This window comes from Eulemur rufifrons, chromosome 6 (assembly GCF_041146395.1).
Source record: "Eulemur rufifrons isolate Redbay chromosome 6, OSU_ERuf_1, whole genome shotgun sequence".
NCBI classification, from domain to species: domain Eukaryota; kingdom Metazoa; phylum Chordata; class Mammalia; order Primates; family Lemuridae; genus Eulemur; species Eulemur rufifrons.
In genome coordinates, this window is record NC_090988.1 from 18,162,536 (window position 1) to 18,190,277 (window position 27,742).

Here is a 27,742-nt window from a genome sequence, read left to right on the forward strand (position 1 = left end):
TCAGGAGTTTGAGGTTGCTGTGAGCTAGGCTGATGCCACAGCACTGTAGCCCAGGCAACAGAGCGAGACTCTGTCTGGAAAAATGCATAAAAAATATATAAATCCTTATTAAATATATATATCTAAACTATTTTCCTTTTGTTCTGGTGATCTCCTTTGGTCACTCCTCTCCCCAATTTTCTGTATTTTTCTCACCAAAGAGGACTCTTCAGGGAGATCTCCAGCAAGCCTTTACCCAAGTCTCAATGGGACACATCGCCTACTGGCCTCAATCCATACAGCAGGGAGCATAAATGACATAACACACAGGATATATTCTGGCCATTATTAAGGGACAAGTGCAATCTGCCTTTTCTCTTTGGAAATTAGAACAATGCTCCATTTTTTCCCTTTTCTTTCTTCTTTCTTCTTCTTCTTCTTCCTTTTTCTTTTCTTTTTTTTTTTTTTTTTTGAGACAGGGTCTCACTCTGTCGCCCAGGCTGGAGTGCAGTGGTGTAATCATAGCTCACTACAACCTCAACTCCTGAGCTCAAGCAATCCTCCTGGCTCAGCTTCACAAGTAGTTAAAACTACAGGCATACACCACCACCATGCCCAGCTAATTCTTTTAAAGTTTTTGTAGAGATGGGGGTCTCACTATGTTGCTCAGGTTGGTCTCTAACTCCTGGCCTCGAGTGATCCTCCCTCCTCCCAACGTGCTGGGATTACAGACGTGAGCCACTGTGTCCCACCACAATGCTCCATTTTCTAGATCCTCCCCAGAGTCGTCTTTATTTTTGACACCCTCCAGAGAATGGTAAAAGTTGTGGTACTTGATTATCTTTGTGAACGGAGGACATTCCATGAGTGCACAATCACTAGTGAGAATGGTTTCAGAGTTGCCTCTGCAGCCTCCAGAGTGGACGATTTTTTTTCTTTGCTTTACCAGACAGCTGACATTTCTGTTGAGACCTCCAGTGAGATGCCCTCGGGCCCAGCACCAAAGTTACAGACCCTGCTAGAAGCAGGGGAGGGCCATGAAGTGGTAAGAGAAGCTGGCCACACCCCATCATTTATCTGGGATGGTATGAGCTCAACTGATGAAGGGGCTTAACCAGTGCAAGAAACTGAGGCTCACTTCATCCTTATCCTTATTTGCTAGTAGAGGAGTCAATTAGTGTTAATTGTGTTGGCAATTTGGAACACCCACCAGAGAATTGATCCAAGACAATTCTGTGATGACCCTTCTGTTGCATCTCAGTCCCAGACATTATTCATAGACAGAGAATCAGAGCACTAGGAAATGTCCTTTGGTCAGTAAAAATAAACATGTGTTCTCCTTCTCAAACGTTATAGTGCCCTAGGTGTCAGTTTTTAATATTGTACATGCAGTGACCTGACAATACACTTGACCTGCCATTGAGAGAGACGTAGATGTGGATGGATCAGCACTAAACTGAAGGAATACATTTTAATATCAGGATGTTCACAATCTTCTCTCCTCCCCCTGTAGCCTGCCAAAGACTATCTTGTTATTGACAGCCCAATTTCCTAACCCCCACCCGTACCTAAAGCAGCTAAGTCAATCTACTTAATACAGGGAGGAGGGAAGGGAAGGAAGAGGGGGAAGCCTGGGCGTTATGAGGGATGCCAGATAATAGAAGAGGGAAGAAAAAGGGATATGAGTTTTATTGCTGGAGTTTTGAATTTGATCACCCTTAATGTCCACGGAGAGTCACTAGTAAGAATGGAATTTTTACTTTATTATTTACTTATTTTTCCTAGCGGAGTGTTCGTCTTTAAACATGACGTGGCTCACTGGACAATGTGCACCACTGCTTCATGAGGGGTATACCAGCAACAGAAACAGTATGCAGGCACTCTGACAGGCGCCTAGCTATAGAACTGCTCAGAACCGGGGGTGGTAGGAAGGAAAATGACGTACCTCCTCTGGCCCTCACCCACCCCATGACTGGAATGCCTGTTTGGGCTTGTTTCTCCGCCCTTGAACACGCAAATCCTTCCTAGTTTCCCCCATTCCCCTATATTCGGTAATAATTAGATAGATCGTACAGGGTGAGCTGGATTTTGTAAGAGGAAGGAATTTTACTGAAGAATTCCCCTGCCTTGCTACCAACTTGGTTACAGTTGCTTAAATACTGTAGCTATTCCTGCCTTTGTGGCCTCAAGGGCTAAAGTGGGACAAGGCTGGTATTTTTGGTGATGAGGAAACACTTTTGTTAAGGGAGGTTGGCCGATTGTTGAACTGGGACAGAGGTCACAGTGGAGGTCACACTGCGATTCTAGGGGTAGTGGGGGGTTGGCTTTGGGTCGGGCATCGGGTACCCCTGATTCCGGAAACGCTGCGGAGGCCGCGGAGTTGCTGGCGCACTTGAGGCTCCCACTGCCTGCTCCCCGGAGGGGGCACCCGGGAGTCGGCGCCTGAGGAGCCAAGGCCCACGCGGGAAGGTCGAGCTCGCCGGTGAGGTCACGGTTGCCATGGCTCTGGGCAGTGACGCGCGTCGGCACGTGACGAGCGGTTGCCATGGCGCCGGGCGCCTGGCGGCGCGAGCGCTCCGCCCCCCGGAGTGACGTCCGTCAGCCCCCCCCCTCCTCTCCCGCCCCCCCGCCCCCTCCCCCCGAGCCGGCTCCCCGCTGCCCCGGAGGTTTCACTGCACAACAAGATGGCGGCGGCGGCGGCGAGCGGAGCTGGCGGGGCTGCCGGGACCGGGACGGGGGCAGCCGGGCCGGCGGGCCGCCTGCTGCCTCCGCCCGCACCCGGGCCGGCGGCCGCCCCCGCTGCTGTGTCCCCGGCGGCTGGCCCGCCGCGTCCCCCAGCCCCGGCCTCCCGCGGACCAATGCCCGCCCGCATCGGCTACTACGAGATCGACCGCACCATCGGCAAGGGCAACTTCGCTGTGGTCAAGCGGGCCACGCACCTCGTCACCAAGGCCAAGGTACTGGCGCCGTGGGACCGGGCGGCTGTCGGGCTGCGCAGCCCGGGACTGTCCGAGTGTGGCGGGGCCGGGAAAGATCTGCGACCCCCGAGGCTGAGGGGTCGGGCGCAGCGAGTGGGGCTCAGCATGTTGGGGAGCGTTGGGGGCCGGGGAGACGGGTAGGGGGCTGTCTGGGGTGCGGGGGGAGTGAGAAGGCAGGCACCTTGGGGGACCCGAGAGAGGGAAACTCCACAGCAGCGAGCGAAGGGGGGCCGTTGAGCACTGGGACCTGGGGACCTGGGGAACCGGGCTTGGGGAAGGGGTCCTCAGGGCTTGTGGAGGGCAGAAGAGGGGATGACTGGAAAGAAGGGGTTGGAACTCTCAGGGGATCAGGAGACTGTACGCCAAGAAGACTCTGGAACTAGCAATTAGGAAATCATAAGGGAATGAGAGCAGGAGCATATGAAACGTGGACCAGGAGGATGGGGGACGACGAGGGTAAACTGGCAGACCTGGGCTGATGAGGGGAACCAGGACGGTTGGGGCACGGACTGGGGGTGTGTGGCGGTGCGGGGTCCCGGGCAGTCCGAGGAACCTGGTGGTGCCTTAAGACAGATAGGAATCCGCATTTGATCATCTACGACTGATAGATTGTGCGAATAGGAGCCTGAGGAAAGACACGATTATTGGAGGAAGCAATGGAAAAAAATGGGGAAATAAAGGGGGAAAATTGCCTGGCTTGTCGGCAGGAAGGGGCCCAGTGAACAGAGGCCCTGGGGGGCCCAGGTTTATGGTGGCACTAGGAAATCAGGGGTTAAACAATTTGGGAGAGCTGATTGCTGGTTATTTTTGGTTGTTTGAGGGTCGGGAATTGTGGGCTTTGTAGAACCCAGGGTGGGCTTTCAGTGGTGGGGGGGAGAGCTGCAGAAGCCAGACACAGGGGGATTACACACATGGGGCCCTTTGGTTCCCAAGGGATTTGAGGAGCTGTAGGAGTGGAATTGGCCAAGGTCAATTAGGAAGCCATATATGTATAGATATAAAATTCTCTTTTTGGAGGAAATATGGGTAGCACTTTCATGTAGCCTTCTTCGCTGGGAGTATTGGAATCCAAGACATCAGGCGGAATCTTTTGGTTTTGATAGAATCCACAAAGGCCATTTTTACTCCAAATTTTCCTTTGCTCAGTATCTCACTTGAATGAATACTTCTAAGGTAGTCATTCATTACATGTGAAACGCAGTTTGTGTTTTCCCTTAACCTGAGGAATGAAGAACCCTTACAGCTGTTGCTGCTTCCTACCAAAGCCACATCAGTTCCCCTCACCTCCTCAGCCTGGCCCCTGGTTATCATCACCTACCTTGTTTTTGCTTTTATGGCACTGGCTTGTTTTCAGAAACCAGTGACTTATCTAGGCCTTCTCTCCTCACTTGCAACCTGAGGTTCCTTTCTGTCAAGGATTACAAGGGGCCCTTCTTACCAGGGTGGCAGAGTGAGTGGCTGTGGAGAATTGATTGGTCAGTTTCACTTCCTCTGGAGGGCCCCCTTCTGCCTTTTTGTCAGTTTTTAATCAGAAGGCCTCCAAGTCTGCAGGTCGGAGCTGAATGAGATACCATAGTCTAGGGCTCCCTGACATTACCCTCAGACCCTGAAAGGGGGTCACTGAGCCAAGACTCTGGTGTTATCTCATAGCCCCTGAGTGTTTCCCATCCTGTTTACTATTATCCAAGCCAAATTTATATTTACAAACAATGTGCCTTGTTCCTTTTTGGTATTTCTTCTCTCCATCTCTTTGAATAATCACATTGTGCTCCTGTGATTATTTTGCTCTGACCTCTGGGGGATAGACTCTGTGGACTTAACTGGTTGCCTGGTTTATGGTCTCTGATTTAAGGAATTTTGAGTCTTCCAGCCCTTGGATACACCAAAATATTGATAAAGAAAATCTGTGACAGACAGGGTTGAATGTTTTTGTAAATGTAATTACAAACAGTTGATTCTTGGCTTTATGTATAAAAGAGACATTTCTATCTTCAGTAGTCAGCAAAGCCAGTGCCTAATTATGGCTGATCTACCCGCTTTCTAATTTTCGTATGTGTGTTTTCCATAGTTTTTCTCTGAGACCTTGGTATCCTTTAGGACTGCAGCATTTTAAACATTGGCTTGTTTACAGACGGGTGTCACTGTTTATGTTGGTTTTTATCTTTGATCATTTGTGGTGTGCAGTTACGTATGGAAATATTCAGTCTTGAATGAGACTGAAATGGCTTGGACAATGAATTGCATGTGTGGAGCCACACTAGCATTCATTTGTGTTTCTGTAGCAGTGTGCAATTTCCTGGTTACAGTTACAAGTGCACTATCTTTTGCTGCTTAAATTACTCTGATGACATGAGTGAAGCTTAATTCACAAGGAGTTGTCATGTGCTTTGGGTGAACGATGAGCATATTTTGGCCTGCTCCATGCTTATCTGGATCCACTTTGGAAGGGGTTTTCAAATGCTGACAGCTTAGATGTGCCTAACAGCTGTTGACATACAGTATGATGGCCTATTAAGGCTATGGTTTGGTTATATAATGATAGAGAAGTCTGCATCGTTATTAGAAGTTGCAGAAGCTGCTCCTTCAGTTAACTCAGGTAGATAGATTTTTCTTCCCATGCACTGCGGCGTTTATCTTACTTCTGCAGTCAGGTCAGTTGGAACCAAAGAGAGTTATTTTTTCCCCCATCTCTTTCCAGAATGTATCATTTGTTGTTTTGTCTTTTTGAGGTGTGTGATTTTTCCCCCCCTTTTGCCTTGCAGCTCACTGAATGGTCTGGGTTTTCTTGTAACCATATGTAACAATCAGACTGATGTTATTCAGATGATACTTGTGTTGGCTGAAGGTGGTTAGGTAATAGGTATTTTCTGAACATGAGAGAAATAATTATGATCCTCTTTTCTTACACACATTACCCATTCCAAGGACGAAGAGGCTAAAGTAAACTTCATTTATTGACTAGGCTACTGCACTTCATCCAATAATAAGTGGTTAAGCTGGCTCTTTCCCAATTTCTAAGTCTCAAACCTCCACGAGTAGGACTAGGGGATGAATAAAACCAGTAGAGAAAATGAATTATTTTCCTATTTAGTTGTTGGTTACTTTTGCAGCACAGCATTCATGAGCTCAGACTTCATATTGGCAGCACTGCAGTGCTTAGAGCGTCACTGCAGAACAGTTAACAGGAGAGAATATTAATCTGTGACATACTTTGGTCAGCGGCTCACCCTGGCTATCTTTGTCCTACCTGCTGTATTTCCTTTTTTTGGAGGAGCCTTAACCTAAGATTCTCAGGCTCTGTTTTTTTGGTAGGACACTATAAAGTAATAAAGAGATTAAAAAAAGATTTTTTGCCTTCAAATTGCTGATAGTCTGTTGCCTGTGCCTAATTATACCTTTACTAGTTGGACCAATAGGAGCAAAAAGTAGATATGTTTTGTAAGCATTTTTAAAGTATGCATGACTAGAAAAGTCTTTGGTTAAATACTTTAAGCATATTTTAACAAATATATATATGTGTGTGTGTGTGTGTGTGTGTATTTGTCACTGGTTTGTGGTGAGAGCTTCAGCTTTGGATAAGACTGTTGGGGTTTGAATCCTTTGCTGCTTAATAGTTAGGTGATCTTGGGCCACGAGAAATTATGTAACTTCTCTGTACTTGGATTTCCTTATCTGTAAAATGTGATGACAATAGTACTTACCTAACAAGTTTGGGTGTTGTGAAGATTAAATAAGATAATATACGTAAAGCTCTTAGAACAGTGCCCGGCACATAGTAACCGTGTAATAAATGTTACCATCATCATCATCATCATTGTCATCAGGTGCTGTAGTAACAAAGATGAGTAAGACATAGTCCCTCTTTTTTGCTTTTTGCCCCTTCAGCACAGTTCATGTGTGCCTATGCCATTAGTTTTGTGTAAGGCAGATGCCATCCTGATCACATGCTTTCGTGGTTAAAAAAAAAAAAAAAGGAGTTTGCTTTTCCTATGTGAAGGAAATGAAGAAAACAAAGTAGTTCGCTACCATTTTAGGTGCCACTTTAAGACAATTGGGTTTGATTACTGTGGGGTAAGGGCTGGCAAATCTCATGAAATTGGCATTCTAAAGCATAATTTTTTATTAAACTTTTTTTGAAAAGCAGTTTTGAGAGGTATTTAATGAAAACTAACACTGGCTTTTGCTTTGGGCTGCCTTGAATTTTCAGTGAATTTTGTGTAACTAATTTTTGTCATATTGATGATGGAGCAGTTTGAGTTCTGTCTTTTCTCCAGAGATTCTCTTGCATTCTGTGGAGAATATGTAGAAATGTTTCTATAAGCTTAAGAATACATTTGCTATTGTGTGCAGAGTATGCTACTTAGAAGGCCAAGGTCAGGATTCTTAACTTTTAGATATTACACAGAGAAAACGTTTTGCTCCATGACCCCATTCCAAATATTGACCAGCCAGGACACATCTATGTGCTGTGTGGTTTAGTGCAAACTTGTTTCCATGAGGAGAACAACTCAAAGTGAGCTAAAAGCACTATTTTCACTTCTAAAGAAAAGTTTAGTGAAGGAGATTAGATGATGCTTTTGCCCATTAGAAAGCTGAAAACTTCATTGAAAGATTCATTGGTAAATGCAAAAGAGAATTATGTTACAAAGAAATTGAAAGCAAGATTTACCGTAGATACATTTGAGGATGATAGTTCCATCCCTAGACAATCTAGAAGTTATTGTTGGGAGCACACCTTCATTTTACACGTAGGGCCACATCTCCCTGATTTTAAAAAAAAAAAAAATGGAAGTGACTATTGAAAGATGACTGAGTTCATTTTGATATAATTGTGATGGGGTTACTAAACTTTGTGGAAACTTTGTGAAGAGCTAAGGCTGATTGGAACTCGTCTCTCCAGAGTCAAAATCCCAGTATTCTACTTTCAACATCAAAGATGTTTATTTTAACATTTTGACTTTGGTGCCAGCTCCCTAGAAAGTCATAGATCTGGCTCAAGCCAGAGGTGCCCAGACTAGTTATTTCTGTGCCAGAAGTGCTGTTTTCATTTTCCAAGCATCAATCTGGCTGATGTTTTCTAGTTCATGGCATAAAAGAGAACAAAATGGATGCTTTGAAAAGAAAAAGAAATATTCTCTACTCACCAGAGACTCCGTAATTATAAAAAAAAAAAAAAAAAAGGATTCAAGACATCTCTGCACAGAGATGGAAACTTTCCCTTATCCATCCATTCATTCAACACATATTTATTTACATAATGCAAATTTTTTATGAGGTTTTGTTTTAGGCTCTGGAGTACACAGATGAACAAGAGAGACAAAAAGCACCTGCCTTCCTGGAGTTCACTTTCTAATAGGAGGAGACAGACAAGAGACATGTAAAAAAATAAGTAACTTCATATAGTGATGAATACTATACGAAGAAAATAAATGGGCTAGAGAATGCATGGAGAGGGATGCTGCTTCAGATAGAGTAATCAGGGAAGGCCTTTCCAAGGTAGTGATATTTGAGCTGAGACCTGAATGATGAGAAAAAGCCAGCCTGAGAAGATTTGGAAGACAGAACATTCCATGCAGAAAGAATGGCAAGTGCAAAGTCCTTTGGGCAGAAATGAGCTTGGTTTAGGCAAAGATGTGACAAAAAGTCATGGCACCATGCATGGTGCCTTAGTGAAGAAGGGGGAGCGAGTGGTAAGGGATGAGGCCAGACAGGTAGACAGGGGCCAGATTGTCTAGGACCTAGCCTCTAGGTCTTATAGGCCATTTTATGGAATTGGTTATGAAACGGGGTTAACATTAGAGGGTATCAAAGCGGAGCACTGACATCATCTGATTTATGTTTTTAAAAACTCATGCTGGTTATTTTACGGTTAAGAGTAAATATGCTTTTTCTGATGCATTTCTTGAGATAAGGGAGGTGTTCAATTTTAACAGCTTATATTCTTTCACGCGGTAAGAGAATGCCAACATAAATTGCACATAAATTAAGCATGATCAACCAATAAATATTTCTTGATTTACTGGGTACAGAATAGACCTTAGAGGTGTTTCTATTCTTTCTTTTCCAGAGTCTAGAAAGATGGACTTTATAGATTTAGAATCTCAGGTTTTAAGGGACTATTAAAGTCTTTTAGATCTGTGGTCTCCAACCCCCCTGGCCGTGGACTGGTACCGGTCAGTGGCCTGTTAGAACCAGGCTGCACAGCAGAAGGTGAGTGGCAGGCAAGCGAAGGTTCATCTGTATTTACAGTGGCTCCCCATTACTTACATCAACGCATAAGCTCTGCCTACTGTCAGATCAGCAGTGGCATTAGATTCTCATAGTAGTGGGAACCCTGCTATAAACTGTGTGTGAGGAATCTAGGTTGCACGCTCTTTATGAGAATCTAATGCCTGATGATCTGAGGTGGAGCTGAGGTGGTGATGCTAGTGCTGTGGAGCAGCTGCAAGTAGAGATTATCATTAGCAGAGAGGTTTGACTGCACAGAGACCGTAATCAGTTGCTTGCAGACTCATATCAAAACCCTATCAATGAGTGGCAAGTGACAATGTAATAATAATAGAAATAAGGTGCACAATAAATGTAATGTGCTTGAATCATCCCGAAACCATCCCCCCAAGCCCCCCACCATCTGTGGAAAAATTGTCTTCCATAAAACTTGTCCCTGGTGCCAAAAAGGTTGGGGACCACTGGTTTAAACCGGTTATCCATTAGATTCATGGCTTTCTCCTGTATTTCTCCCCCCATCCTCATTTTCCCAGAGTCCTATAGTTAGTTAGCAGGGGAGCTGGAATTAGAATCCAGGTATAGCCCTACTCCTACTTAACTCTACCCTAACACCTCCGATCATATTGCCCTCTGAGCACTTGGTCTTTTATTAGAGGAGCAAGATATACTTACCAATTAAAGTCTAACATATTTATCCTCTCTATTAAGACAAATCAGATGTGAGATGTTATAAGAGGAAACATTTCCAAGTAGGGAGGAAGACTAATATACCAACACTGTATTTTACCTATCCTTTGGCATTATGTCACTTTGTCACGACTGCCACTTATCTGCAGTGCTGTATGGGTTCACTGCTTTGCCTTTAAATCTCCTACTCATATACCCCTTGGTCTCCCCGTGGCATGAATGATATACAAGGGAAGTAAAAAAGGGAAAGAAGTAAGTCCAGAAGATTTAGTGACCATAAAAATAGTCTGCCTTATATAGTTTTCTCATGTCACTGTATCTAGCTAGCTCCCAGGGAATATATACCTTTGTTCTGTTAGGCTGGTCCGATCTGCCTTTGAAGGTACCTTTCCTAGATGACCTCCTCACTTACCAGATCATTACCAGTTTCCAGGGATGGTGTCATCAATAACTCATTAAGAAAACTAGTTACCAAGAAAGATACCTTGACGACACAGGTGAAGATCAAGAGAACTACTTATCTGGGGTTCCTCTTAATTTGGTTCTAGTTTCTAGTCTGAGCCAGGCCTGTTCCCCAGGTAAATGACCTCACCTATCAGGTAAGTCCCTGGTTCCTCCTAATATTGAGTAGCTTGGTGGTCTCTTACTGGTGTAGTAGTATAGTCATACTGTCTTGTGGATGACTGACAACATCCAGAGGATGAAAATTATATACATTCTCATGGGCTTTTGTCTTGATGTGATAAATCATTGCTAAATATATGGCCTAGGCAATGTCTTTGAGACGCCTCAGCAGTCTTGGATGAATTACCTTCTTTTGGATCTGTTCATAATAGAATCCCAGAAGTTAGTACAAAACTGCTGGATAAGCCATCATTAAGTTATGTTAGGAACATATTTCTCTTTAGTAGGTGTATGATCCGTGGTAGACAAGGAGTCTCTAGCCACTAATTTCATCTCAGAATTAGGCTTTTCAAAGAGGTAGGAATCAGATTTTGAATTTTTAGCCATATTTCCCAGAAACTGAAATGGAGGCAAAAGCAAACCCATTGTCTCTTTAAGCTTGTCTGTGTGGGTTGGGTTCACTCAGTTGGATACTTTTGGCCAGGTATTTTAAACTAAATTTAGGTTTTGATTGGGAAGTCCTGAAAAATTATCAAGTTTTCGCCTAGTTTTAGCTCCAGCACATACCAGCAGTATGCTTTTACTTCTCATAGCTCCCCTGAGAAGAGTTGAATGTGAAAGTTTAAGTTAGTTACATACGTTTCTTAATACTGAATTTTTTGGAAAAGAAATTTTTCATTTATTCATTCTATCCATCCAATAAACTTTTGAAAATTATTTATTAAAGATATAAATAGATGGTATAGGGCACAAACTTTTTTTTGTGTGTGGTTCTCAAATGATCCTTTATTGAAATATTTTCCTTTGTACTTTTTAACTAACTGGGCACTCCTTGCACCATTGTTTATGTCATCTATGATGTCATGAGGGTAGTAGCCATCCACATCACAGCCCATAGACTGGGCAGTCCCCTGAGGCTCTTTAATGGTTCCAGAGAGCTCTCTGGCTAAAGATCAGGGCTGCAACTGTCTGGCATTGTATCTCATCAAAACTGATATTTCAGCTGTGTTTAATGTTTTTCTGTTTCTTTGTGTCTCTTGGTGGTTCCTTGAGGGCTTCGATGATCAAGGCAGAGGCAGAAGGTACCACTTCAATCTGGGCCTGTCTGTTCTGAATAGTCAATTTCACTGCAATCCTCAGACCCTTCTAGTCACTGGTTGCCTTGCTGATGTCATCACTACCCTTTTTTGAAGACAGACCCAGGGGTCCAATCTTGGGGGCCAGGGCAGACGTCGCATCGACTTTGCCACCGGTACACCTCAGGTACATGACTTTGACCTTGTTGGGGTTGAACATAGGTGGCATGGTGGAGGCGGTTGGTGTCAGATGAACCTGGATTCAGGACAGCTGAAGAACGTTGGACCTTGGCCTCCTCTGAACCAAAAAGTGAAAGCTGGCACAAAATTTAAAAGGTGCAAAGGAGTGAAGTCTTCCTGCCACCCCAATACCTCAGCCACAGTTTTAGTCTTGTTTCATAAACGTTTAGTAAAGGCTTCCTTCCAAGTGCTAGATGCTGTTTACTTTCTGATAATGCTTAGACATACTTGAAATTTCTAAAAATCATTTTACTTAAAATTAGAAAAAGAAAATATCTAACTTCTATTGCTAGTTAAGATGGCATAGTGATAGTTTAATATGAATTCCATGAGGTCAGGGATTTTAATCTGTTGTTTACTGCTGTATTCCCAGTGCTTAGTACAATGTCTATAAATATTCGTTCAGTAAATGAATATAAGGATTAAAAAAGAGCTGAGTTTATACACTTTTTTTTTTTTTTGTAATTTTAGAGATAGGGTCTTGCTCTGTTAGCCAAGCTGGAGTGCAGTGGTGTGATCATAGCTCATTGTTGTAGCCTCAAGCTCCTGGGCTCAGGCTATCCTCCTGCCTCAGCCTCCCGAGTATCTAGGACTACAGGCATGAACTATGCACCTCTGCAGCTGGCTTTTTTTTTTTTTTTTTTTTCTTTTTGGACACAGGGTCTTGCTACATTGCTCAGGCTGGTCTTGAACTTCTGGTCTCAAGTGATCTTCTTGCCTTGGCCTTCCAAAGTGCTGGGATTACAGGTGTGAGCCACTGTACCCAGTTATACTCATAATACATCTTTGACTTTTACTGTTGGAATTTCTAATCTCTGGTTAAGATGTTAAAGAAAAGTATTAATAATTTTCTGACTTCTTCTTACAGATCTCTGAGTAGGGAGATTTCACAACCTTTCTGGGCAAGTAATTGAATTTTGCCATATCTCAAACTTTCATTATTAGGAAGTTCAGTGTATTTCTAGTAAATCCTGCAATTTAAATTCAAGTCCCTTACTTAAAATGGAAGGTTCTTTCATATCTAGGCTCCCAGTAGGTCACTTCCTTGAGATGGCCCCATGGGTGTAGTCAGTGCAGTCAGCCTCTTCTGCCTGGGAGCCTCTCTGCCTTTGGAGACCTACCAGACCATCTTGGTCTGCTGGCACTTCCTGAAAATAACTTCAAACCATTTGTTGAGTTACTTCTTATTCTTTTCTTGATACTAAGTGATTTGATTTAAAAAACAAAACATTATTTTCTTAGCTTTGGCCTTGCAAAAAAAAATTAAAATAAATAAATAAAAAAACAAACCAAACCCAAAGCCAAACTTTCCTTGTCACTGGCCCTTAATTGTTTAAAAAATTAAAAAAAAATTTTAATTATTATGGATACATAATAGTTGTATATCTTTATAGGGTACATGTGATGTTTTGATACAGGCATACAATGTCAATTAATCAAATCAGGATAATTGGGGTATCCATCACCTCAGGCATTTATCATTTCTTTGTGTTAGGAACATTCCAATTCCATTCTTTTAGTTATTTTAAAGTATACCCTAACTTACTGTTGATTATAGTCACTTCATTGTTCTATCAAATATTGTTCATTCTATCTATCTCACTATGCTTTTGTACCCATTAACCATCCCCACTTTATCCGCCCTCCCCCACCCCCACCCGTCCAATCCTCTGGTAACCATCATTCTACTCTCTGTCTCCATGAGGTCAATTGTTTTTAATATTTAGCTCCCACATATGAGTGAGAACATGTGAGATTTGCCTTTCTGTACTTGGCTTATTTCACTTAAATGTTCTCCAGTTCCATCCATATAATGGCAGGATTTCATTGTTTTTTGTGGCTATATAATATTGTGTATATGTACCACAATTTCTTTATCCATTTATCTGTTGATGGACACTTAGGTTGATTGCATATTTTGGCTATTATGAATAGTGTTGTAGTAAACATGGGAGTGCAGATATCTTTTCGATACACTGAATGCCTTTCCTTTGGATATATACCCAGCAGTGGCAATGGTGGGTCATATGGTAGTAGTATTTTTAGTTTTTTGAGGAACCTCCATACTGTTCTACATAGCGGTTGTACTAATTTACATTCCTACCAACAGTGTAGGTGGGTTCCCCTTTCTCCACATCCTCTCCAGCTATTGTTATTGCCTTTTGATAAAAGACATTTTCACTGGGGTAAGATGATATCTCATTGTAGTTTTGATTTGCATTTCTCTGATACCTAATGATGATGAGCATTTTTTCATATACCTGCTTGGCCCTTAACTTTAATTGGTTACTTTTAATGGTCCTTACCTTTAGTGGATTAATTCAGCTAGTATTTGTTGTATCATTTGTATGCAAAAAGTAGCAACTACTGGTACTAGAAGACAAGAAGATAGATTTTATTCTTGTTAGGGTAGTCAAAGGGTTAATTTAGAGGAGAAGTTGAATGTTTACAGCTTGAACCTAATAGAGGAAGGAAGACAATAGGTATTAAGTATAAATTCCTTTACCTCAACCACACTGTCTCTTGTTACTGGTTCTCTATAACCACTTTGCCTTTTTTTTTTTTTTTCTATAAAAGTATCTGTGCTCATGGAAGAAATTTGGCAAAATTCAGATTTTTTTTTTTTTTTTTTTTAGAGATAGGGTCTCACTATATTGCCCAGGCTGGAGTGCAGTGGTGTTATAGCTCACTGTAACCTTGAACTCCTGGGCTCAAGCGATACCTCCCAGCTCAGGCTCCCCTGTACCTGGGACTAAAGTGTGCACCACCATACCTGGCTGATTTTTTAATGTTTTGTAGGAACAAGGTTTTGCTGTGTTGCCCAGGCTGGTCTTGAACTCCTGGCCTCAAACAATCCTCCTGCTTTGGCCTCCCAAAGTGCTGGGATTACAGGCATGAGCCACCATGCCCGGCCAAATTCAGAAAATTATAAAGAAGCAGGAGTAAAAAAATCACTCATAAATTCTGGCACCCAGAGGCAATAGTTATTAATATTGTAATATGCTTTTACTTCTACCAACATATTTTTAAATAGTTGAGATCATATTGATATACTATTTTATTCCTTTCCCCCGTATCATTATAAGTATTTTCCCATTATTAGAAACTATTAATAAATATCAGTTTTAATCTACATGTACTTTTCCATGATATGACTACTATTTTTTGAACCTACTTGGTGATTTAAGGTTTTTTTTTTTCCCAGTTTTTTATTTTACAAATTTGCTGTGATAACCATTTTTGTGCACAAGTCTTTGATGTGATTCAGAGTTTTTGCTCAGGATAGATTGTTGAAAGTGAAATTACTGGGCCAAAGGTAACACATGTTTGTAAGACATCTGATATGTATATTGCCACATTGCTTTCCAGAAAGACTGTACTAGGGTTAACCTCCCCAGCAGTGTATGAGAAGGCCTGTCTCACAGCCAGCCCCACTGCTCTCTCTCTCTCTCTTTTTTTTTTTGAGACAGAGTCTTACTCTGTTGCCCAGGCTAGAGTGCCGTGGCATCAGCCTAGCTCACAGCAACCTCAAACTCTTGGGCTCAAGCAATCCTTCTGCCTCAGCCTCCCCAGTAGCTGGGACAACAGGCATGTGCCACCATGCCCGGCTAATTTTTTCTATATATTTTTAGCTGTCCAGATCATTTCTCTCTATTTTTAGTAGAGATGGGGTCTCGTTCTTGCTCAGGCTGGTCTCGAACTCCTGACCTCTATCCATCCTCCTGCCTCGGCCTCCCAGAGTGCTAGGATTATAGGCGTGAGCCACCACGCCCGTCCATATTGTCATATATATTTTAAAATTTTATTTATTTATGTATTTTTAGAGACAGGGTCTTACTCTGTCACCCAGGCTGGAGTGCAGTGACACAATCATAGCTTACTGCAGCCTTGAACAACTCCTGGGCTCAAGTGATCCTCCCAGTTGGCCTCCCAAAGCGCTGGGATTACAGGCACGAGCCATCACACCTAGCATATTTTTTATTTTTTTAATCTCTTATTTGTTTGAATCAGTATCTAAATAAAGTCCATACATTATACTGATGTCTCTTAAGTTTTTTAAAAAAATGTTTGTTTTACTCTATAGGTTTCCCCTCCCTTTCTTTTTCCTTGTAATTTGTTTGTTTAAGAAATACATTAGTTAATATTTTGAAGTAGGGCCAAGGCCTTTTCTTTGTATACCCTGATTGGAGTTCCTTCATCTTGTTTCCATTAAATACACCCATAATTCATTACCTTTGATTTCCAGTTTTGATTTGCTTTTTTAAAGCAGAACAGAAATTTAAAGGCATTTGTGAAACAATATTTTACAAAATCCTTGATTGATTTTTATGATATGCTTATCTCATCCACATCTAATTTAACTTTAGCAAGTCTTTTTAAGTATTCGACTTAGTTTTCATAGAAACATGTCTTTTTTTTTTGGTGTAAATGATCCAAAGTAAAGAAAACACAAAAAGAAACATCTTTTTTTCTTAATTTTTTGTCAGTTTACATGATATTTAATTAAATTTCATATGTATAATAAAAGGAGCAACTGGTATAAATAGGTTTGGGAAAAAACAATTAATTATTGGTAAGAATTCAACTTAATAATGGGAATAGAAGTGTCCAGGAATAAGAGACAATAACCATTAGTTGGGATCAGTTTGCATGTTGGGGACATTCATTGTTTTACAGAGAAAAGGGGAAGCATTGATTATTTTGGCTGGTTGGTTGAATAGAGGTGGATTAAGAGAACTGCATTAATTTAAAATTATAAATAAGCTGGCTCACGCCTGCAATCCTAACACTCTGGGAGGCTGAGGCAGGAGGATCACTCAAGCTCAGGAGTTCGAGACCAGCCTGAGCAAGAGCGAGACCCCATCTCTACTAAAAATAGAGAGAAATGATCTGGACAGCTAAAAATATATAGAAAAAATTAGCTGGGCATGGTGGCACATGCCTGTTGTCCCAGCTACTTGGGAGGCTGAGGCAGAAGGATTGCTTGAGCCCAGGAGTTTGAGGTTGCTGTGAGCTAGGCTGACGCCACGGCACTCTAGCCTGGGCAACAGAGTGAGACTCTGTCTCCAAAAAAAAAAAAATTATATATAAGCCAAAGCTGTTGGAAATTTGAGGACAAGATAATTTATAGAACCTTTATTATTTATAGTGTATACTTCAGGGTGGTATTTTTGTCCACTTCAGTTAGAGGTTGTATGAACTAAACTGAATTTGATAATGGGCCAATGATATTAAAAACTTGGTGAGGAAACAGCCCAAACTCTCTAGTTTAAAAGGTTTATATCTGTTCACTGCCAGTGTAGTGTTCCATGGAACAAGTTGACATTTTCATGTAGTAAGTTGTTTTCTGTTTCAGACAGAAGAAATCTTGGTTCATATGCCGCAAGAGACAGAATTGTTTTTATTGTGGAAAGCAGGAGCAGAGCTGTGTGTTTCTTATTAGGATTACTTGGGCACCTGCAGGATTTCTTCTCTTTCTGCTTCCTGCCTCCTGTTGTCCTTTCCTTCTGTCAAAATGTTCTAATGTTGCATAAGCAATGTTCTGACAATAGTTGAGTTTTTTTACTAGCTCATTTTTTTTAAACCCTCAAAATAATGTTTTTAGTGATTGTATGTTCTTGGCTTACTTTCCATTTCTGCATCAACAGGGATATTGTGATTCTAGTCAAATGGGGTAGTTGTATTCTGGCAATGATCTTTGTGTCCAAGTCAGCTGCAGGAACACCACTTTCATATATTATACCTAAATATCTTACATGTGTATAGTAATTCTGGGAGGTGATTAAATGTTAGGATCTCTTTAAAAGGTTTTCCAATCTTCAGGAATAAAATAACTTGTTTGAAGCATGTTACTCAATGGCCCCTGACATATGCAGACGACTAGCCAGTGATTTTAGCCTACCGCCTCTTCTGATCTCATTTGCCTTCTTTTGAGCCAGCAGCTGCATCCAGCACCCTGCTCTAAGCGAGCTCTTAGTAAAAACGGTATTGTTATACTGAGTCACAACCTCTTACAGCATATTAATGGTTGTTAGATTTTTAGGTCAAGAATCCATTTTGGAGTCACGTTAAATTTTGACAACCAAATTTCGTTAGCTAATTTTTTCTTCCTTTTCTTATGCCAATACCAGTGTTTTCTGCTTTTCCAGCTCTTTAGTGAAACTTTTTGGTGCATCAGAGTTGCCTGAGATAATCTGTAATAATAAACAGAGCACTGGTATAGGAGTTAGGGGATGTTTTTCTAGTTCCAGTTTTTACTCACTGGCAGTTTGACTTTGGGTAAATCACTTAACCTCATGGGGCTTTTAGTTTCTTTTTTATTTATGGTTTTTGAATTGCTTTATGGAGGTACAGTTCACAGACCATACAGTTTGCCCAATTTAATGTTTTTTTAGTATACTTACAGAGCTGTGCAACCATCCCACAATACATTTTATTTATTTTTTTTTTATTTTTATTTTTTTTTTTGAGACAGAGTCTCACTTTGTTGCCCAGGCTAGAGTGAGTGCCATGGTGTCAGCCTAGCTCACAGCAACCTCAAACTCCTGAGCTCAAGGGATCCTCCTGTCTCAGCCTCCCGAGTAGCTGGGACTACAGGCATGCGCCACCATGCCCGGCTAATTTTTTCTATATATATTTTTAGCTGTCTATATAATTTCTTTCTATTTTTAGTAGAGATGGGGTCTCGCTCTTGCTCAGGCTGGTCTCGAACTCCTGAGCTCAAACGATCCGCCCACCTCAGCCTCCCAGAGTGCTAGGATTACAGGCGTGAGCCACCACGCCCAGCCAACCACAATACATTTTAGAACATTTTTGTTACCCTTCTTAAAAGAAACACTATATCTATTAGCAGTCACTGCTCATTTTTTCAACTTCCCTTCCCCAGCCCAAATCTATAGATTTGCCTCTTCTGTACATTTCATATAAACAGTCATGCAATATGTGCTCTTTGTATCTGGCTTCTTTCACTTAGCATAGTATTTGCAAGGTGCCTTCATGTTGTAGCATATGTTGGAATTTCATTTGTTTTTATGGCTGAATAATATTCTGTTGTATGGATGTACTACATTTAGTTTATCTATTCTTGAATTGAGGGACATTTGTATTGTTTCCACTTTTTGGCTATTATGAATAATGCAGTCTTGAACATTTGTGTACAAATTTTTGTGTGGTCGTAATGTTTTCATTTTTCTTGGGTATATACCTAGGAGTGGAATTGCTTGGTCATGTGGTAACTCCATGTTTAACTTTTTGAGGAACTGCCAAACTGTTTTCCAAAGGGACTGCCCCATTATATATTTTCACCAGCAAAGTATGAGGGTCCAGTTTTGTTTTGTGTTTTTTTTTTTTTTTTTTTTTTGAGACAGAGTCTCACTCTGTTACCTAGGCTGGAGTGCAGTGGCACATTCATAGCTCACTGCAGTCTCAAACTCCTGGGCTAAAGGGATTTTCCTGCTTCAGCCTCTTGAGTAGCTAGACTACGGTCACCTACTGCCACGCCTCGCTAATTTGTTGTTGTTGTTGTTGTCGTTAGGGATGTGGTCTTGAACTTCTGAGCTCAAACAATCTTCCTGCTCAGCTTCCCACAGTCAGTGCTAGCATTACAGGTGGGAGCCCCAAAACTTTCTTTCTTTTTGATTTTAGCCATCTTCGTGGATGTGAAGTGGTATATTGTTGTGGTTTTGATTTGCATTTTCCTAATGAATAAAGGTGGTGAGCACCTTTTCGTGTCCTAATCGATCATCTGTATATCTTCTTTGGAGAAATGTCTATTTAAGTCCTTTGCCTGTTTTTTTTTTTTTTTTTTTTTTTTTTTTTTGAGACTGAGTCTCACTCTATTGCCTAGGGCTAGAGTGCCGTGGCATCAGCCTAGCTCACAGCAACCTCAAACTCTTGGGCTCAAGTGATCCTCCTGCCTCAGCCTCCCGAGTAGCTGGGACTACAGGCATGCGCCACCATGCCCGGCTAATTTTTTCTATATATTTTTAGTTGTCCAGTTAATTTCTTTCTATTTTTTAGTAGAGACGGATCTCACTCTTGCTCAGGCTGGTCTCAAAGTCCTGACTTCAAGCGATCCTCCCGCCTCGGCCTCCCAGAGTGCTAGGATTACAGGCGCGAGCCACCCCTTTGCCTATTTTTAAATTAGGTTATTTGTCTTTTATTGTTAAGCTATAAGAGTTCTATATGTTATGGATGCAAGTTCCTTATATATATGATTTACAAATATTTTCTCCCATCCTGTGAGTTGTCTTTTTACTTTCTTGGTAGTCTTGTTTGTAACATGAAAGTTTTTAAATTTGATTGTCTAATTTCTTAATTTGTGCACTTATTCTAACTCTGAAATTACATGTTCTATTGTGATTATTTTCGTCTGTAAGATATTCTTACAGAATAACCTTCCAGGCTCATTCTATACCTCTCTCCCATTTTCATATATTCTTCCTTTCCCAGGACATTTTATAGCCTTAATGACTCTTTAAAAAACCATCTGTCTAGCTGGGTGCAGTGGTTCATGCCTGTAATCCCAGCACTTTGGGGAGGCTGAGATGGAATTAACGCTTGAGGCTAGGAGTTTGAGACCAGCCTGAGCAAGAGTGAGATCCTGTCTCTACAAAAAATAGAAAAATTATCCAGACATGGTGGTATGCACCTGTATTCCCAGCTACTTGGGAGCCTGAGGCAGGAAGATAGCTTGAGCCCAGGTGGTTGAGGTTTCAGTGAGAGCTGTGATCAAACCACTGCACTGTAGCCTGGAGACAGAGCAAGACCCTGTCTCAAAACAAATAAACAAAAACCCACCTATTTATTTGTCTGTCTGTCCGATACATGTATCTTACAAAATAATCAAATACAAAATGTATGTAACAAAGAAAGTAGAGGTTCTTTCTTTCCGAGAAAACATTGTTAACATTTTATAACCAGATTTTTTTCCTATTCACATGTTAACATTTTATGTTTTTTATTAAAAAGGCATCATACCACAATCTAGTTTGCTACTTGTTTTTTCATTTAATAATGTATCTCCAACACTCTTCCATGTTGGTACATTTTGCCCTAGTCGCAACCATTTTAGTGGCTGTAGTGTATTCTATTTTATGGATATAATACAGTTTATTGATATAATAACCTACTGATAGATTTTAGGGTTGCTTTCAGCTTTTAGTTTTTTATTACAAATTTTATACCAGTTGTTTTTGCACATTTATGTTTGCACACTAGTGTTTCTTTTCTATTCCATTTATTTGCTATTGCACTATTTACTGTTCAAAAGACTCTTAAGTTTTAGGCTTATTTAAATTTTTAAAAATACAAGAGTTTTATTAGATCTGACTTAAGAGTAAATTGTCCAAAATTTATGTAGTCTTTTCCATCACGATATATACAATGTTAGGATATTCTTTTGAAGCTAGATTCTTTATTTTCTCAGTAATTGTATAGAATAATTTGCTAGAAGTGGAATGCCTGGGGCAAAGTGTGAGTGCTTAAAATTATGTGGATGTTGCCAAATTGCCCTCCAAGTAAGGCCAGGCTAATTCACCCAATTAAAGAGTGTGTGATAGTGCTTTTTCTGTTCTCTTTAACCCTGGCAACTGGTGTTTTCTGGCAACTGGTGTTTTTACGGAGTCAATCTGATAGGCAAAAAAAAAAAAAATGTCATTTTAGTTTGTAGTTATTTATTAGTGCATTTGAGTACTGTTTAATTTATCTGTTGGTTGTCTGTGTCCTTTATCTAATTTTCTTTTGGGCTTTTGGACTTTTCTCATTCTTTGTAATAGCTTTTTGTATATTAGGGAAATTAGTTACCTTATAAAATATATTACAGATATTTTTCTTTGCTTGTCTTTTGTGACTTTGTGTATGTGTGCGTGTATAATATAAAATGTAAACATTTTTATGTTTACAGTTAGGTTTTTTTTTTCTTTATGGTTTCTTGATTTTTTTATTCTAATTTAATAAAAATATTTACCTGTGTTTTCTTCATCTACTTTTATGTTTTGTTTTTAAATTTTAATCTTTGCTTCATGTGAAATGCATTGTGGTATAAACCAAATGAGATAGGGATCAGTGTGGAATTTATTGGAGTTGAAACTTTACATTTATTTTTTGTGATTATTAATGACTTTCTTCCTCCCACTTAACTACAAATGAGGGCAACAGATTGTGTCATTTTTTTCCCTTATTCCTATTTTCGTGAGGCACAGTGCTTGCCACATGATAGGCCCTCCATTTTTTTTTCTTTTGAAATAGGGTCTCACTCGGTTGCTGTGCCAGAGTGTGGTGGCATCATCATCGCTCACAGCAACCTCAAATTTCTAGCCTCAAGCAATCCCCCTGCCTCAGCTTTCTGAGTAGCTGGGACTACAGGCACACACAACCACTCTTGGCTAATTTTTATATATTTTTTGTAGACACAGGTTCTTGCTTTTTTCCTCAGGCTGGTCTCGAACTACTGGCCTAAATCAATCCTCCTGACTTGGCCTCCTAAAGTGCTAGGATTACAGGCATGAGCCACTGTGCCCAGCCGGTATCCTCTATTTATTGAATGTATGAATTTAGGTTTTTCTCCAGATGTTTAGCTTGTCCTGACACAACTTACTAAATAATCCTTCTTTTCCCTCTTGACTCAAAAAGCTACCTTATCATTTACAAAGCCCCCATAGGTACTTGTGTACATTTCTGAATTCTTTAATCCATTGATTATACTGTCTTTATGCGCTTTGATACTGTACAGCTTTAATTGTTACACCTTTTTACTTCTTCTCTTCTTTTCTCTTGTCTTGAGACAAGTTCTCACAAAGGTACTGAGGCTGGTTTTGAACTCCCTGGGCTCAAGTGATCCTCCTGCCTCAGCCCCCAAAGTAGCTGGGACTCCCAGCATGTACCACCATGCCTGGCTCTATAGCTTTATACTATTTAAAGTATATTTGGAAGGCCAGCCTTAATTACCCTTAAATATATTATACCACAGTTTGGGAAGCTCTGTGATCTCTCTTAGTAAAACTTTTTGCTGGCCCATAGGAAACGTTTATTTAACTTACCAAGTAAGCATTTAATCCATTCTGAGAGTCAGCCTACAAAGTAGAAATAATTTTTGGGGTGCTACTTAGTGAAGAGTTTTTCTAGGATATAACATCGTTAATTCTGGCTCCATCTCTTAAGTATCATTTTAAAAACTCTAATGCCAGGTGCGGTGGTATTTGCTAGTAGTCCCAGCTACTCAAAGTCTGAGGCAGAAGGATCATTGAGCCCAGGAATTTGAGTCCAGCTTGGGCACCATAGCAAGACCCTGTCTCTTTAGGAAAAAAAAAGAGAGAGAATTCTCATTGTATAACTTTGGGCATTTCTAGAAAGACATAACAGGCCAGGCATGGTGGTTCATGCCTCTAGTCCTGGCACTTTGGGAAGCCAAGGCAGGAGGATTGCTTGAGGCCAGGAGTTCAGGACCAGCCTGAGCAAGAGTAACACCCTATCTCTATAAGAAAGAGAAAAATTAGCTGGGCATTGTGGTGTGTGACTGTAGTCCCAGCTACTCAGGAGGCTGAGGCAGGAGGATAGCTTGAGCCCAGGAGTTTGAGAGCTTGCGGTGAGCAATGATGATGTCACTGCCCTCTACCACAGGCAACAGAATGACAGACTGAGACCCTGTCTCAAAAAAAGAAAACCCAAAAACAAAAAACTCATTTTTCTCATAATCTTTTAATGCAAAATACAGGGAGGGCAGGTGGCAGGAAAGGTATCAAATAATCGTGTTGCCACCTAGCTTATGTCAAAGCAGATAATGGAAAAGATATTACTTAAAACGGTTACAGAGAATTTATTTTATACATCTTGACTTTCCACCCTCGTGCATGACACATTACTTTCCTGTGTCATGCTATATTCGACTGATTCATTGGCTGTGACGTGGGTGAAGTTCAAGTAACATTGCTGATTAATCACTTTGTTTTTCTTTGGTGTAGACTCCTTTTCTCTGTAAAATATTATAAATTTTTAAACTATGAAATAGACCATTCTCTTGGGATTTTCTGTATTTCTCATGCAGAAACCAGGTTTTATGATTATTAGAGAAGTTTAAAACAGAGAAATTTAATGTCTAGGGAACAATACTAATGAAATAATGCCTATTGTAAAAAAGTCTTGTTTTCTTTTTGGCTGGAATATTGTCCTACAGTGCTTCCATCAAACTCTGTTAATTCTAAATAACTGCTAATTTACAAGTGTATTTTCACATGATTATCCATTTTCTTAAAAAAAAAAAAAACCAACAAAACGACAGAAGTTTTATCAGGTTCTTTCAGACTTTTAAAAAAGGCCTAACCATGGAGAGAGAAGAGCACCTCAGACCTCAGTACCCAAGGGTGGGGAGGAGTCAGGAAAGAAGAGCATGGTGCCTGGGGAGCACCCTAGCTGCAAGACGGAGCTCAGGCTTTGAGAATTAGGAGTGTGTGAAGTGCCTGGGAAAGGCAGGAGCACCAGCGTTTGTGCTGCGCTTGGCTAGCTAGGGGAGGCCGAGGGGCAGCGAGGGGTGAACAACCTGATGGAAGATGGCCAGTAAAGAGATGTTTGAAGATACTGTGGAGGTGCACGTCATCAATGAAGAATTATAAAATGTGGAAGAAGAATACACTGTTTCTGTATGACCTTGTTATGACCCATGCTCTTCAGTGGCTTCCTGAAGTGACTAAACTGAAAGGAAAGGATTTTGTCCTTCATCGGCTAGTGCTGGGGACTCATCCATCTGATAAGCAGAATTATCTGGTGGTTGCTTGAGTACACATTCCCAATCATGATGCACAGTTTGATGCTTCCCACTGTGACAGTGACAAGGGTGAATTTGGTGGCTTTGGTTCTGTCACAGGAAAAATTGAATGTGAAATTAAAATTAATCATGAAGAAGAAATAAACCGTGCTTGTTACATGCTGTGGAACCCTCACATCATTGCTGCAAAAACATCATCTTCTCATGTGTTGGTTTTTGAATATACAAAACATCCTGCTAAACCAGACCCAAGTTGAGAATGTAATCCTGATCTTAGGTTAAGAGGTCACCAAAAGGAAGGCTATGATCTTTCCTGGAATTCTAATTTGAGTGGACATCTCCTAAGTGCATCCAACGACCATACTGTCTGTCTGTGGGACATAAAGGGAGGAGGACCAAAGGAAGGCAAACTTGTGGATGCTAAAGCATCTTTACTGGCCACTCAGCTGTTGTAGAGGATGTGGCCTGGTATCTGCTGCATGAGTCATTGTTTGGATCTGTCACTGATGATCAGAAACTTATGATATGTGACACCAGGTCCAGTACCACCTCCCAACTGAGTCACCTGGTGGATGTGCACACTGCTGAGGTCAACTGCCTCGAGTTAAATCCCCGTGGTGAGTTCATTCTAGCAACTGGCTCTGGAGATAAGACCATAGCTTTATGGGATCTGCATAACTTAATATTAAAACTCCATGCCTTTGAATTTCATAAAGATGACGTTTTCCATGTCCACTGGTCTCCCACATGATGAAGCTATTCAAGTGGTATTGATCGCCACCTGAATGCGTGGGATTAAGTAAAATTGGAGAAGAACAGTGAGCAGAAGATGGGCCTCCAGAACTCCTATTTATTCATCGAGGACACACTGCCAAGATTTCAGATTTTAGTTGTAACCCCAGTGAGCCTTGGGTCATTTGCTTCGTGTCTGAGGATAACATCATGCAGATATGGCAAATGGCTGAAAATATTTACAATGATGAAGAGTCAGATATCACAACATTGGAACTGGAGGGACAAGGATCTTAAACCCAAAGTACAAAAGATGTTTCTGTTGAACGTAATGCTACACGAATGCGTGATTTCTCAAATGCTAAAAAGGCATTGTACAGTATGAAATGTAAATGGGATGGTATGGTGTTCTTTATGGTCTCATTCTAGCACTTTCAAGTGAGCTGTTGAGTACTGTATCATATTGTAGCTATCAGGGAAGAAAAGAATGTTGCTTAAGAAAGAACATCACCATTGTTTTAAAATATGAGTAGCAGGTTACTGCCTTTGATTCAACCATTTTAAGTCCTCATTTTCTCAAACTAACTGTTCGCTGTTCCCAAATATGCAAGAATAACCTTTACACTTTTCCTTCCAACACGTCTAGATTGGCTTTGCAGAAATAAAGTCTTAAAAAAAAAAAAGTCCTAACCATGGCTTTTAGAATTATTAAAGTAGAGAAATAGTCAAATAGGTTTGTTTGGGACCCTTAGTCTCCATCCTGGAATTAAGTGCTACTTAAAATAACTCTGGAATAAAGGGTTTTTATGTGGCAGGACTAGTTGACTTACATGGATTCATTTTGCAAGTTTTCTGTGGGTAGAAAATGGACTTACTTTTCTTTTAATTGTATTATTATTTTTAAAAATTTTTCTCAATGCTAGTCTTAACTGAGAGACTTTTAGGCAGTTAACTCTCCCAGCACACCAATAAGTAGCTTGTTAGTAGATGTTATCTCATGTTGATTTGTTACTCTTGAGATTTACTGTGCTTGCAAAACACCTGTCTGTAAATTTGAGCCTTGCTAGGTGGTTGGCTTTTGTGTTCGACTGAAGGTTTGCTCCAATGAAAGCAAATAGCTATTGGAAAAAGAGAAAAGGGAAAATAAAGAGTCAGCAAATTTCTATATGCTTTCATGGAAGAGATTCCCAATTAGAAGGCTTTTGTAGGCTTAACCTTTTTGTCCTAAAGTAACCCAGCATTTCATTATGTATTCCATTGAGGTTTTAGAGCTCTGTGCCAGAAAGTGGGGACCAAGGTTGAATGTGAAAGGAATATTCAGAGGATGAAGCTCATAGTCAACAAAGTGCTGCTTCATAGGCTAGGTCCAAAAATAACCTGCTTGCCATAGGGGAGCAAGAATGGAGGTAGCATGAGCTGCTCTTTTGAGCAGTGTTTCAAGTCTTGCTATGTCATTCCACCATAATTAAAATTGTGTTTCAGGCAATATCGTTTAAAATTTAGGTCTGGGAGAATGTTGTCTTGGTAAATTTTACTTATCCCTGTGGAACAGTTATTCTGCAAGGTTTGGAAGGAATATTTTTTCTGCCAGATTGGAGGAAATGAACACAATTTACTCTTTTATAAATAGAGGATGGTTTGCATCATAACCATCTAATAGTTGAAGTTCAAATTAGTGATTTGCTTGGATCCTGTGGTGACTCTTGAGTGATTACGAGGCAGAACTCAATCTTTGGTTCAGAAAAGATATCCTTGGAATGGATCCCCAACATGCCCTGAAGGTAGGAAATGTTTTGTTCAGAGGGCTCTTCTAAGGCTTGCAGTAGAACCGTAAAACAGTAAGTTTTAAGAGTTATAAATAACATTGAATGTGGACATGCATGGCAATGTAGACACATAATTAGCAAGTCAGGAAATTTGACTAGATGGTATAAATTAACTGTGGTCACTTAATGGAAGGAAATCATAGAAGGGAACATTGTTTTAGGTGGTGGTGATTGTAAGGTTGAAGCTGGCCCAGGAAATGAATCATTAGATATATTGTTGTCCTTATTAATGGTCCAATTTATTTCTCAGGTTTATAGTTGCATGAAGAGATGACATTTCTACCCCATTTAGGGAAGTGGGGATTCAAAATTTAAAAGCTACACAAGAGTGAAATACAGTGAAAAGTATCCTGCCCACACATACCCTATAGTCAGTCATCCAGGTCCCCCTCCCCATAGGCGGTTGGTATTATCAATGTCTTATATGTCCCAAGATATATGTATAAAGTAAATGTGAATATCTGTTACTCTGCTCCCTCTTTTAAAACAAGTTGTAGTAGATTATATTATACACACTAGTCTGCATCTTTCTTTTTTCACCATTGTATATTGAGGATTACTACATGTAGCTCTATAAGGAGCTCTCTAATTTAAAAAAAAAAAGCTGCATAG

At 40.6% G+C, this 27,742-nt stretch overlaps 1 protein-coding gene and 2 pseudogenes across 4 annotated transcripts in view; 2 read left to right on the top strand and 1 right to left on the bottom strand.

Annotated features, from left to right (window-relative positions):
* Window positions 1-2,663: 2,663 nt before the first annotated feature.
* SIK3 (SIK family kinase 3) overlaps window positions 2,664-27,742 on the top strand; it is a 228,569-nt gene continuing 203,490 nt past the window's right edge. For all 4 annotated transcript variants that reach the window (XM_069470852.1, XM_069470854.1, XM_069470853.1 and 1 more), the window contains exon 1: window positions 2,664-2,936. In XM_069470852.1, the coding sequence (XP_069326953.1) occupies window positions 2,664-2,936 (273 nt within the window). The remainder of the gene's footprint in view (window positions 2,937-27,742) is intronic.
* LOC138383803 (large ribosomal subunit protein uL11 pseudogene) lies at window positions 11,310-11,914 on the bottom strand (annotated as a pseudogene).
* Window positions 24,124-25,602, top strand: LOC138383804 (histone-binding protein RBBP7 pseudogene; annotated as a pseudogene).